Here is a 12,252-nt window from a genome sequence, read left to right on the forward strand (position 1 = left end):
CCAAATGTGTCTTGTCGCTGCGGCAACAACACAGCGACTCCAGTCCATTTTTAGACCCAACCTTCTGGTACTGCAGAGTATGCAAAATGAGATGGAAATAGGCAGTCCAGGGCGAGCTCGACAAAGCCCAAAGGTCCTTATTCGGACAATTTTGCATCGGACGTTGGAGCAGTAGATTGTGGGTCCTTACAGGTGTACTGTATGCTCTTGGATAGGAGCGGGAACAGGAACAGGGGTGAGACTCTGCGAGCTGCCTTGTTTTGCAAAGCAAGGAAAAGCAAATGATGTCGTTCTCTCGGCCAGGATCTTGCATGCTGCGTATGTACGATCGGCGCCCTCGGCTGCCTCTGCACTATATTGTTGTTCGACCTTTAATATACATGGTTGACTGCTCACTCTTCAATGCTATCTCACCACCCACTGGATTAGATCGCCAAATAATCCGTAATCCTCTCTGCTATGCCACCTTGACGCGCGCTGGCGCCACGGGGCTGCTCAACTTGTCGTCGCGATTAATAACTCGAGCGTCCTACTATCGTTACGGCTTCTTTCTTCCAATAGCCATCCTTCCCCGCCTCGAAATAATCCAGCCCCTCGCCATGCGCCCCTGCGTGGCCCTGCCACTCACCATCGCAGGCCTTGCTACGGCCACGCAGGCCATCACACCCGCCTCACACGAACTTCCCAGTGTCGACAGAGTCGCAGCGCTTGGTTTAGACGCAGCCCCGCCCGCGAGGACGCCAGACGCTCTGTTCCGGGCTATAGAGGCCGCGAGCGAGTCATCACCGACCGACACTCGCTCGAGCGAATGTACGCGCCGCCGTTCCTCTTGTTGCTTTGCTTTCGCGTGTCGGGTTGGTTGGAGGCTAACATCCGACTTGTCACACAGCGGCGCCTTCCACCCCCGTTGCAGATACCACGGCGACCGACGACCCGGACGTCGTGCCAACTGCCGCAGCGGGGCGGCCGGGTCTAGGAGGATCCATCGTCGCCTTGATCGGGTTCGGGGTAGCGGGCCTCGTATTGATATAGGTCGGTGGTGGTGGACGCGGATTGATTGGCGTAATGTGGAGGTTAGACGACCGTTACGTGACATACCATGACCAAGAGGCGCGCAGCGGGATTTGGCGCAGGGCGGAAACGGATGTTATACTAGACGACTAGACGAGCAGACGACAGACAAGGCATGCCTTGTGACGATGTAATGCCGTATAATACCGTATAATACGAGATCAAGAATGTTGGACGTTGACCCCTCTTGCATCTTTTGTGTGTCATTGGGTGGCGCGGATCTCACGTCTGTCCTGTGCGACGATATTTGGGTCGATGGAATCGAATCGACGCAGGACGTGCATGACTGGATGGTATGTCACCTGCGCCCCTGGAGACTTGATCGGAAACCCAGCGCCGAAGCGATGGATTTTCGATTGATGTCGTGGGCTGTAACGGGAGGAAGGAAAGCGATGATTGCGCTCCCCGTTACATCGCATGCTCCTTCGCCCTTCTCTTTGCATATTGAATTGTTGGGTGTTACTAATCCATGGTACTTATAGGCTGGTTCGACAATCATCGTTTAGTGGACCTATTACTCGCGAGCTGTCCCGACGGTGTCGTGGCGTTGGTCGCTTGGCCTGGGAAGAGTCGGCGTGATGGGAATTACGCATGTAGCCGACCGGCGAAAAGTTGTGGCATCGGAATGAATATATGCGTATCAGGTATGGGGTTTAGGCGGCGACAGGAACCTGAGCGACAGCGTTGTCCTTGGCTGGCTCGGGGTCGGGCTCGGGGTCCTTGGGAAGGTCATCCTGGAAATTTGGAAGTGAGCATGGAACGGGGAAAGGAAACAGGCCAAAGGAAAAGGAAAAAGCACCTTGTCAAAAATGACACGGATCATGAGACTGCAGCTGGGACAGACGGCAATATCCTCCTCGTCGCGCAGGTCGGCAAGGGTGATATGGAAGCGGTCGCCACAGGGACACGGGTAGGTGTAGATTTGCATGGCCTCGTCGAAGGTCATGTCTTCAATCTCGATCTCGTCGTAGACGGAAATCTCGTCGTCGGTCATGATGGGCGGCGGAATCTGAGGTCGAGACGGTTGTGTCGTGAAGATTTCGAAGAGAATGGAAAAACGAGGGGGAGAACTTTGAGAAAGCTGAGAGCCTTTTTTTTGTCCTCTTTTTCCCCCTTTTTCTTCTTTTTGGGGGGGGTTAGTTTTTCTTCTTTTGCCCCGCCTTGTGGCTGATACTGAGGCTTCGCTACTTCGCTACCCCGGATTCTGTGAGCGGCTAACGGTGGCTAACGGTGGCTAGAAAAGCGGCCAACTTTATTACTAATACGGGTACGGCAAGGTACCTAACGCCAATAACGTCAGAAGGAAATCACATGCTAAGGTACCTCATTAATCCCCCGTGATGTGGATCCCTCGACGCCCTCGTCGACCGAGGGAGAAGCAGCATCTGATATCGCTCGTCCTTGTGACCATCGTGGCTTCGTCCCACACTACACTACATTTCTCCCACCTTCGCGTCTATCTCCCTCCTGCCCGTCAGAACGACAAGTATTGCACCTAAAGAGTTTTACCACCATCGGACGATCCCGCCTCAATTGACGACATTGGCCGACGAAACCATGGTTCAGGACTGCGATCACCACCTCCGATAGAGATCCAGCGTCCATTGTCGACTCGATTCACGATTCACGATTCACATACCTCATTCTCTCTCGATACGCAACGCCGACCTAACTCCTCATCCATCGCTTGTCTCGCTTCTCCCTCTTGGGTCGGTCTCCCTGGGCTCGCTGCCCCCCGTCAGACGACATGGCGGCGCAATCCAAGCTGCCCCCCATCACGCCACGCCGCGACCGCACTGTCCGAAGCATCGTCGCCCAGCTCACCTCTCTCTACCTCGACAACCGCACGCGCATCTCGCGCGCCGTGTGGATCACCCTCTTCGTGGCTCTCGCGAACCGCATTCGCCATGCCATCTCCGAGCAGAAAGCCGCCTCCCACCGCGGCGCTGCTGCTGGCCAGCGGGACCGGGACTCTCGGGGTCGGGGGGCCGCGGCCTCCACCGGCGAAACAGACGACCCTGTGAAGAAAAAGAAGAAGAAGAGGGTCGAGCTGAATCGCGAGTTCTTCGGCGCCCTCCTCCGTCTGCTCCGCATCGTTATACCGGGATGGCGGAGCAAGGAGGCTCGGCTTCTCATCAGCCACTCGTTCTTCCTCGTCGTCCGCACTCTGATCAGCGTCAAGGTCGCTGCCATGGATGGTCAGATTGTCAAGAGCCTGGTAAAAGGCAACGGCCGGGAGTTTTTGAAAAGGATTGTGTGGTGGATGCTGATTGCCGTCCCGGCAACCTTTACGAATTCCATGGTTCGTTTTCCCTGCGTCGCTAAACATTCGCATGTCTGTGTCTGACCCTTTCGCACAGCTCTCCTACCACCAAGCCGAACTCTCTCTCAACTACCGCACCCGTTTGACCCAGTACATTCACGACAAATACTTGTCTCAATTGACCTTCTACGGCATCACTGCGCTCGACGACCGGATAAAGAACCCCGACCAGCTCATCGCCGTCGACGTCGCCAAGTTTTCGAGTAGTCTGGCTGAACTGTACAGCAACCTAGCGAAGCCGCTTCTGGATATGGTGCGTTGATCCCAGGTTCGACTACCCGTCGTACCCCCCCCCCCCCATTACTGACTGTTATCCAGACCATCTACACCTACCAGCTATCCAAGAGTGTCGGCGGCGAAGGCGTCGTCTTCATGTCCCTTCTGGTCCAACTGTCGGCCAACGTCATGCGCGCCCTGACACCGCCGTTTGGCCGCTACGTGGCCGACGAGGCCCGTCTCGAGGGCGAGTTCCGCTTCCAGCATTCGAGGCTCATCGACCACAGCGAGGAAGTCGCCCTGTACGCGGGCCACGGCGTCGAGAAGGACACCCTGGACAAGGGCTACTTCACCCTCATCAAGCACGTCAACTACATCCTGCGGCGCCGCTTCTACCACGGGTTCATGGAGGACTTTGTCATCAAGTACTTCTGGGGCGCCCTCGGCCTGCTGCTCTGCAGCGTGCCCGTCTTCGTCAAGATGCCCGGCCAGATCGCCATGAACATGGGCGACCGCACCGAGAGCTTCATTACTAATCGTCGCATGCTGCTGTCGGCGTCGGATGCCTTTGGTCGGGTCATGTTTTCGTACCGCGAGATCATGGAGTTGGCCGGGTACACTTCCCGTGTCGACTCTCTTCTCGAGGTCATGGACGATATCCGCGCCGGTCGCTTTGAGAAGAAGCTGGTCTCTAGCTCGGGTACGGAGAATAATGAGGCGGTTCTCAAGGGACGGGGGGCTGTCGTGGAAAGCGAGGACATTGAGTTTACCGATGTGTATGTGTTTTCCCTTTTGGCTACAAGTTCACCCAGCCACCCCCCCCCTTTTTTTATCCCTTTTTCTCCCCCCCTTTTTTTTTTATTCTTTTCTGTCGTCCTCCGTGTCTGTGGTACTAACAAATCAGCCCCATCATCTCCCCCAACGGGGACGTCCTCGTCAAAGCCCTCTCCTTCTCCCTCAAGCCAGGAGACCACCTCCTCGTGGTGGGCCCCAACGGCTGCGGCAAGTCCTCTCTTTTTCGAATCCTCGGAGGTCTCTGGCCCGTCTACGGCGGCACGGTCCGCAAGCCCCCCTTCTCGCAGATCTTCTACATCCCGCAGCGGCCGTACCTCTCTCGCGGCTCGCTCCGGCAACAGATTACGTATCCAGACTCGCTCCGGCAGGTCCGCGCGCGGGGGGTCACCGACGCCGACCTGCTCCAGATGCTCACCCCCCTCGGGCTCGAGCACCTCCCCGCGCTGTACGACGGCGGGTGGGACGCCGAGGCGGAGTGGCGCGACGTCCTCTCGGGCGGTCTCCAGCAGCGCGTTGCCATGGCGCGACTGTTTTACCATCGCCCCAAGTACGCCATCCTGGACGAGTGCACGAGCTCCGTCACGCTCGATACCGAAAAAGTCATGTACGACACGGCCAAGGCGCTCGGCATCACCCTCATGACCGTCAGCCACCGCCGCAGCCTGTGGAAGTACCACGAGCGCATCCTGCAGTTCGATGGGCAGGGGAACTACGTCTTTACGAAGCTGGATGCCGATCGACGGATGAAGCTGGAGGATGAGAAGGAGGATTTGGAGGTGTTGTTGAGGCAGATTCCGGAGGTGGAGAGGCGGATTGCTGAGCTGACGGTTGGTACTAGCTAACGGGGGGAGCTGTATATATGGGACGCCCGGAGAGGTCTCGGTTCGATGAAGGGCGATGGGGTTTTTTTTGTCCTCCCAATCATTCACAGCAATGTCAAGCGATATAACGAAAATCGAAAGGGGCTGGGGCTTGTTGGTGAAATCGGTGGAAACTAGAGCGAGCCATGACACTCAGTCATCTACACTGGCGGCGTCTGGTTCTATCCTATCCGTCCAAGCCCGTCGTATGAAGCGTGGTAGCAACGCCATCTCGTCGGCCCATGCATCCAACCCAGGGGCCAAATGGTCCAGCTGAGGCTCCTTGTGGCTGCGGCTTCGACCACGGCAGCAACTCACCTTCGAGGCTTGGACATCCAGGTAACATTCTAATCTACCGTATGTTCTCCAGACTCTAAAAGAAGTGGCTTGCCCCCGTCGTAATAGGCTTCATGTTTCCAGCACAACATACTCCCTTGGTACAGAGTATCGTCAAACTATAAGACAGCCACCACCTCGTATATACACGAAAGTAAAGGCACGGCTTTGAGATGTGGTTCCCTCTTGCTGTACTTAAGTAAACCCTTCTCCTCTCTCTCTCTCTCTCTCTCTCTCTCTCTCTCCTTTCCGCCGCATCTTTCTCTTCCCATGTGCATCGTCTTTCTAGCTTACCATCTATATTAGATCCGCATCGATCGCCTCTCTATTGCGTCTCTAGCATTCTTAAACGGTTCAACCGACTTATGTCCCTTGATCACAATGTCTAGTCTCTTATCACAAAGCTCACGGCGCAACCGCCATCTCGATCCGGACATCAACGACCCGGATAATACGGATATGCTTCGTCGGCTTCACTATGACCTTTGCCGGAAATACCAGCTCCACGGTGACAAAGTGGTAAACACATGGTGCAATCTCACTCCAGGGCAACGGTGGGAGATGACGAAAGCCGGTGCCGCTGACGGGGTTATCCCTGAAAACCCGTGGGACCAGTCCCTGGGCAGCATGCGCAGCCTCATCCCGGAGTGGAACCTGCACGACATCTCGTGGTCGCCCGAGTACTTTCTGAATATCCTGCATCACCGCGCCACCACGACGCTCCGCCAACAGTACCTAGGATCGTCGGACCGGGACGACTGCGTCGGGGATCATGATGCGGTCGCCGGGATCATGCGGACCCATAATCTGGCCCATGCCAAGGAATTCGAGGACTGTTACATTATCTTCGTGGACGGCGATAAGTACGGACGTTCGTTCAAGATGCAGGAGGACGAGACTGAGGCGGCCAAGGATGATCTCCGTCGTGCCTTGAACGAACGGCTCTGCCTCCCTCAGGCAGTGGGCGTGCTGGTGCTTATGAGGCAGCTGTATCTGATGCAGGCCCTCAACAACATGATGGAAGACGTCCTGGACGCCCGGCCGATAGGCTCGACTTGCGCGGACACGGGTAGCACCTCGTCCAAAGACTCGGCGATTGCGCCCGCACGACGTAACAAACTCACCAAGGACCCCAGAGAGGTAGATGAGAAGCCGACGCCAGTGGCCGTAAGTCTACCGGGCGTGCTCTCTGCGGCCCACGACCGAAAGGCCGCTTGCGACGAGTACTTGTCCCTCCTCCGCCAAGAACCGGCTGCACTGGCCGAGGCGGTGAACACGGCTATCCTCAGCAGGCCCGAGCTGGTCCCCGATGACCGGGGCCGCATCCTTCCCAACGACACCCGCAAGTACATCACCCGCGCCGCGCTGGAAGCCGTGCACAATGCCGTCAGGGCCGCCGCCACCTGGAGCTGCATCTGCCGCCTCCTTGAGGAGCTCTCGGGGCACCACTCGCCCAACGACCGGGCCCGCCGGAAGGTCCTGGCCCAAGAGCTGGCGAACCTCTGTAACGCCGAGTACACGCGCGTCCAGGGCCTCCTGCGACGTTGCGTCGCCAGCATCCCGGGCTACTCCAAGTGGTTCCGCCGCATGCCCAGCACGACGCCCGGCAATGCGGCCACTATCGTCATGAGCAAGAGGGATGTGAATACCGCGATCAAGGGGGACGCGCAGCTCCACCACATCGTCCGCCTCTGCATGCCCCGGACCACGGGCCCTTGCGCCGCTTCCTGGGTCCAGGCCATTGATAGACACCAAAAGAGGTTTCCCCTCGAGCGCGAACGTCTGGAGCCGCGCGTGGTCGACGCCCTGTCGGACGTGGCCGCCATTGTGGGGTTCATCGAAGCCCTGCCCAAGATCATGACGATGCCGGCCCCGAGTCGCAAGAAGGGTCTGACGCTCATCAACGGCTTGGAACAGCTCGAGCGTGAGATCAGCGTGCTGCGGACCAAGTTTGACCTTTCCAAGTATGCCGTACCCGTCGAGGTTCTCAAGAGGCCGGACAGGGCCGAGACGGTTCTTAAGAGGCTTGATCGGCAGATTGCGAAGCACAGGGGTAACAAGATCGGAGTCCTCTATGAAGATCTGATTGCTTCGTGGACGGCTACGTTTCCTAGGGTCCCGACGCAGCATCAGGTCGTCAAGAACATGAAGGCACCAGCACCGCAAGGAGATGCCAGCGAGGACAATCACAACAAACCGGCTGCGGCGCCACAAGCTGATGCCACGTGCAACGGCGACAAGCCGGTCGCGGCGTTGCCGGGAGATATTATCGACCCCGAGGCACCGGGCCTCACGCCGCCCCAAGTCTTTCACGAACGCTTCCGACAGTTACACGTGAGACGGAGAAAACAAAAGGAAGGGACCCGGACTCGTACGCCCCATCCGACGGCCTACGACATCACCTTCGTGGAGAAGGACGGCTCGCTCGAGGACATCCCCGAGTGGAATCGGCCGCTCTATGTACATTATGTCCACCGGCGGACGGCCAAGACGTTCACCGCTCTCTTTGCCGGGTCCGAGGCCGGGGACCCGATCCCCTGGCTCGATTTCCGAAAGTCCATGGCGGATGTGGGGTTCGCGGTCCGCCCGCAGTCTGGCTCGGGGTACGCCTTCGAACCCCCCGAGGAGTTTGTTTTGAACGGGGCGGTTACCTTTTACCGTCCGCCGGGCAAGTCGCTGATTGAGGGCCACCGCCTGGTTTATTTTCGACGTCGGTTGACGAGCAAGTATGGGTGGACGGACGACACGTTCCAGATTGGAAGTGATGAGGATTGGGAGGAACAGTGAAGCGGATTTCGTGCGTAATGGGGGGTGGGTTAGGGTAGGGGGCTATTCTGGGATTAGCGTTCGGGTCAACATGATTATTTCAGCGCTGTGGCATTGAGGGTTGAGAATCAGGGGCTAGGGAGAGTGCATGTGTGCTTACACTTCACGGCTATGGTGTTTTGGTAGTCCAGACCAGTAAATCGATTATCTGTTTATCTTCTGAGGCTATGCCGATGTGATGATATCCCGTGCTTTCTCTGGTATTGACGACTCTGTTGCCAGCCGACCTCCAAGTGTTTGCAGAGCCCTTCCAACTAGAACATGATCTAGAACTCACGATAAGGGGGTCGAGAATCGACATGGACGTAGTCGCTAACTATCACAGATGACCAGCTACCCCTGACTTGCCGCCGCAGCCCGTCCGGGAGGCACAGAGCTTTAGTGTCGAGTTTGTCGGGGAGTGGTTGAAGGAGTGGGAGGATCAGCACGGTGGTGGGAGTTGGTGGCAGTCCTCGAGCAGCAAGATCCTGGCCCCTGGGAAAACAGACCACAAAATGAGCAACGAGGAGGGGAGCGGTCTCCAAGGTCATCAACCTGCTACTACAACTAGTGCAAGGATTGGGATTTTTTTGGATAGCTGATATGGGGGTTACAGTGTTACTAACACGGTACGATGTTGTTTTGCTGGTGCAGCCTAGAGATGCTGAAGAAAGGTGTAGAAGTGATACAAAGGCCAAGGATTGCGTCTAAAGTTGCGCCCCCCTGAGATGAAGTAAACATGGATGTGGTCATCGACCTCAAGGGTGTCGGATAGGCACGTCCTTGGTCGCCTTGAGCTCTGGGCTCAGGTCATAGATATCATCGGAATCTGCCTCACGTCAGTATTAAAAGGCCATTTTGTGAGCGTCAAGAGCAGCACGAGCCACGAGATCGGAGACATCTCACGAACCTTTACCATGGGCGGCAATATGATCCTGCACCTCCTTCATCATGCCGTCAATCTTCTTCAGCGTCCCGTCCAAGCCCTTCTTCACTTCATCGTTGAATTCCGCCCCTCCCTCCAACGCCCTCTTCGCGACATGGAAACGGCTGACATGGTTGAGGAGCATCATATCAAACGGGGTCGTGGTGCTGCCCTCCTCCCTGTACCCCTCGACGCTCATCCTCTCCAGCTTAGGCCGTCCGAAGAGGAGGGAGTGCAGCTCGGACACGTAGCCGTGGTAGTTGAAGGCCACAGGCCGGTCGGCGGTGAACATGTCGATGAAGTCCTCCCTGGTGAGGGCGTGCGGGTGGCGCGACTGGGTGGCCAGGACCATCAAGTCTGTGACGTTGACGACGCGGACGCGCAGCGCCGGGGCGACGGATCGGAGGAGTTCGGCGGCTTTGACTACTTCAAACGTGACTTCGGCGCCGATGCCGACTATTACGACGTCTGGGAGCGTCTTTGCGTCCGGGAGCCTGACCGAGGCGAAATCCCAGATGGAAGCGCCCACGCGGCAGTGACTGGCGGCCTGTTCTGCGGATAGATAGGTTGCCGTGGGTTGTTTGGATCCAATGACGAGGTTGACGTAGTTCTTGGACTTGAGGCAGTGGTGGATGGTGCTGAGGAAGCAGTTGGCGTCGGGAGGGAGATAGACCTACGAATACATTATACGTATTAGTCTTGATGCGAGATGTGCATCCATAAGTTATAGCAAGACATACCCTTGCGGCATCGGATTTCAAATTCATCACGGCGCCGATAAAGGACGGATTCTGGTGAGAGAATCCGTTGTGCTCTTGGCGAGCCCACGTGCTGGTCTCGATGTAGTTGATGGAGGCCAAGTCACCCCGCCAGTCGATATGCTGTGCGATCTTGTTGAACTTGGCGTACTGGACCATCATGGTGTGGACGATACCCAGAAAGGACTCGTAGCTGGGGAAGAGGGCATGGCGGCCCGTCAGGGTGTATCCCTGCATGAAGCCCTGGCAGCAGTGTTCCGACAGGATCTCGATGATGCGACCCCCCTTGGCGCGGGAGTGGTCATCCCACTGGAAGTTGCGCCCCGTGGTTTCCAGAACGGCGCTGAGCTTGTTGCTCTCCAGCTCGTCGGGCGAGAAGATGCGGAAGGTGGAGGGATTGGCTTTGATAACCTCGCGCAGGAACTGGCCTGTGACTTTCATCTCGCTCTCCTGCGTCCCAGGCTCGACGGCGTGCCGCTTCCAGTCAGGGAGGTCCAGGGGCACGAAGGGGTCATAGGTGGCCTTGAGCTGGCCTAGCTTCTTGGAGTCGACTCGTGGCATGATGCTCAGGATGCTATCATTAGGCCTCCCGTCGGCCGTGAGAATGTCCCGAACATGGTAATGCGATAGCCAGGCCTTCAGCTCCGCTAGATGACCTTGGTCCGATTTGGCTCTGGCCAGGGGCACCTGATGAGATTTGAAAGAGCCCTCTACAATTTGTCCGTCCACTTCCTTGGGACCGGTCCAGCCCTTGGGTGTACGCAGAACGATCATGGGCCAGCGAGGCTTGACGATGGGCTTTCCTGAACGTGCGGCTCCCTGGATCTTCCGGATTTCGGACAGAGCCCACTCCAGGGCATCGGAAAGACGGTGGTTGATATTCGGTAGGTCCTCGACAATGCAGACTTGGTATCCGTAGCCGGTGAAGAGAGACACAATCTCCTTGTCGTCCATGCAGCCGTAGATGGTGCGCTCGCTGATCTTGAAGCCGTTCACATGCAGGATGGGAATGACAGCACCGGATTCTTTCGGGTCGATGTACTTGATGGAGTGCCAGGCACTGATGCGCCCCGGCGGATGTTAGTAGCTAGGTATTGGAGTTGAAAAGGAATTGGGGAAATTCAGCATACCCTGCTGTTGGACCACTCTCTGCCTCTCCATCGCCGATGATGGCGGTGGCGATGAGATCCGGGCTATCCATCACAGCTCCGAAAGCCACGGATAGGGCATAGCCCAGCTCACCTCCTTCGTGGATAGTGCCGGGGCACTCTGAGTTGATATGACTAGACGAAAAGAAAGCAAACGAATGAGGTTAGCAGAAGATCAACATGAAAGGCGGCAAGGCCAGTCCACTTCAGGAGATATGATATGGCCATACCTTGGAAAGCCTCCAGGGAGGGAAAAGCCGGAGATGAGATTGGCAAGACCAGCCTTGCTCACATCATAGCGGCTGGGGTAAAACTTCTCAAGAGACCCCTCTAGCCAGAGAGAAGCAAGCGCAGCAGGGGCACCATGACCTGGGCCAATGACGTAGATCATGTCTAGGTCGTGATTTCGGATGAGGAGGTTGAGATGTGACCATACCAGGATGAGCCCGGGACAGGTACCCCAGTGGCCGAGAAGACGTGGCTTGACATGGTCGAGTAGGAGTTCTGATTCGAGAAGAACATTGTCTTGTAGGAAAATCATAGCTATCCAGGCTTGTTAGGACCCGACTTCTAAGACCAGACTCAGCCTTTACTATAAGGTCACTTACCAGCAGCAATGTAGCATGCGGCGTTTTGGAAGTCCTCCAGCGCCTTGACATCCTCCTTGCTGAGTTGTTTGAACTCGGGTTTGACGGCAAGGTCCAAGACATGATCTGGGAGGCGAGATGGTAGAGGAGGGGGGTTTGGACAGTTGACAACCTCGCCGGGCATGATGAGATTGTTCTTCCCTGGTGACTAGTGAGTCGTGACCGGTTTGGCAGGGGATGAAGGGTCCAGTGTTCACTGTTCACTACTCCGTAGAAGCACGAATATAATAATATAAGGTCTAGTTCAACGGCTAATGTAATGTCTGGGTAAGTAGGAAGGGTAGGACTTACAGGCCCGGGAGGGATTAGATGAAGATCTTCACTTCCCTAAACTCCCTTAGGTTTGTGATCAGTGTCCCTCGGACCCT

At 56.7% G+C, this 12,252-nt stretch overlaps 6 protein-coding genes across 6 annotated transcripts; 2 read left to right on the top strand and 4 right to left on the bottom strand.

Annotated features, from left to right (window-relative positions):
• Positions 1-364: 364 nt before the first annotated feature.
• Positions 365-1,321, bottom strand: SODALDRAFT_78452 (hypothetical protein). The gene is made up of 2 exons (XM_028615689.1): positions 435-1,321; positions 365-395 (listed from the first exon to the last, which is right to left on the bottom strand). The coding sequence occupies exon 1, from the start codon at positions 1,094-1,096 to the stop codon at positions 539-541; it is 558 nt and encodes a 185-aa protein (XP_028462950.1). The 5' UTR covers positions 1,097-1,321; the 3' UTR covers positions 365-395; positions 435-538.
• A 540-nt stretch (positions 1,322-1,861) lies between these two features.
• On the bottom strand, positions 1,862-2,050 carry SODALDRAFT_264793 (zf-CSL-domain-containing protein; the record flags this gene model as incomplete). The annotated part of the gene is made up of 1 exon (XM_028607473.1): positions 1,862-2,050. A coding segment is annotated over one exon (189 nt), but the record flags the coding sequence as incomplete, so codon positions are not given.
• Positions 2,051-2,449: 399 nt separating this feature from the next.
• Positions 2,450-5,657, top strand: SODALDRAFT_382076 (ATP-binding cassette sub-family D member 1). The gene is made up of 4 exons (XM_028615205.1): positions 2,450-3,373; positions 3,432-3,647; positions 3,713-4,386; positions 4,515-5,657. The coding sequence occupies exons 1-4, from the start codon at positions 2,819-2,821 to the stop codon at positions 5,245-5,247; spliced, it is 2,178 nt and encodes a 725-aa protein (XP_028462952.1). The 5' UTR covers positions 2,450-2,818; the 3' UTR covers positions 5,248-5,657.
• Positions 5,658-5,805: 148 nt separating this feature from the next.
• SODALDRAFT_395051 (hypothetical protein) lies at positions 5,806-8,415 on the top strand. The gene has a single exon (XM_028615283.1). It carries the CDS (start codon positions 5,983-5,985, stop codon positions 8,386-8,388), a length of 2,406 nt encoding a protein of 801 aa, XP_028462953.1. The 5' UTR covers positions 5,806-5,982; the 3' UTR covers positions 8,389-8,415.
• Positions 8,416-8,547: 132 nt separating this feature from the next.
• Positions 8,548-9,060, bottom strand: SODALDRAFT_78487 (hypothetical protein). Its single transcript, XM_028615690.1, has one exon. It carries the CDS (start codon positions 8,955-8,957, stop codon positions 8,694-8,696), a length of 264 nt encoding a protein of 87 aa, XP_028462954.1. The 5' UTR covers positions 8,958-9,060; the 3' UTR covers positions 8,548-8,693.
• On the bottom strand, positions 9,061-12,196 carry SODALDRAFT_78494 (XFP domain-containing protein). Its single transcript, XM_028615691.1, has 7 exons — positions 12,176-12,196; positions 11,846-12,123; positions 11,468-11,780; positions 11,220-11,372; positions 10,072-11,149; positions 9,317-10,004; positions 9,061-9,235 (listed from the first exon to the last, which is right to left on the bottom strand). Exons 2-7 carry the CDS (start codon positions 12,006-12,008, stop codon positions 9,165-9,167), a joined length of 2,466 nt encoding a protein of 821 aa, XP_028462955.1. The 5' UTR covers positions 12,009-12,123; positions 12,176-12,196; the 3' UTR covers positions 9,061-9,164.
• Positions 12,197-12,252: the final 56 nt, after the last annotated feature.

Source organism: Sodiomyces alkalinus, assembly GCF_003711515.1.
Source record: "Sodiomyces alkalinus F11 unplaced genomic scaffold SODALscaffold_12, whole genome shotgun sequence".
Taxonomy (NCBI): Eukaryota; Fungi; Ascomycota; class Sordariomycetes; order Glomerellales; family Plectosphaerellaceae; genus Sodiomyces; species Sodiomyces alkalinus.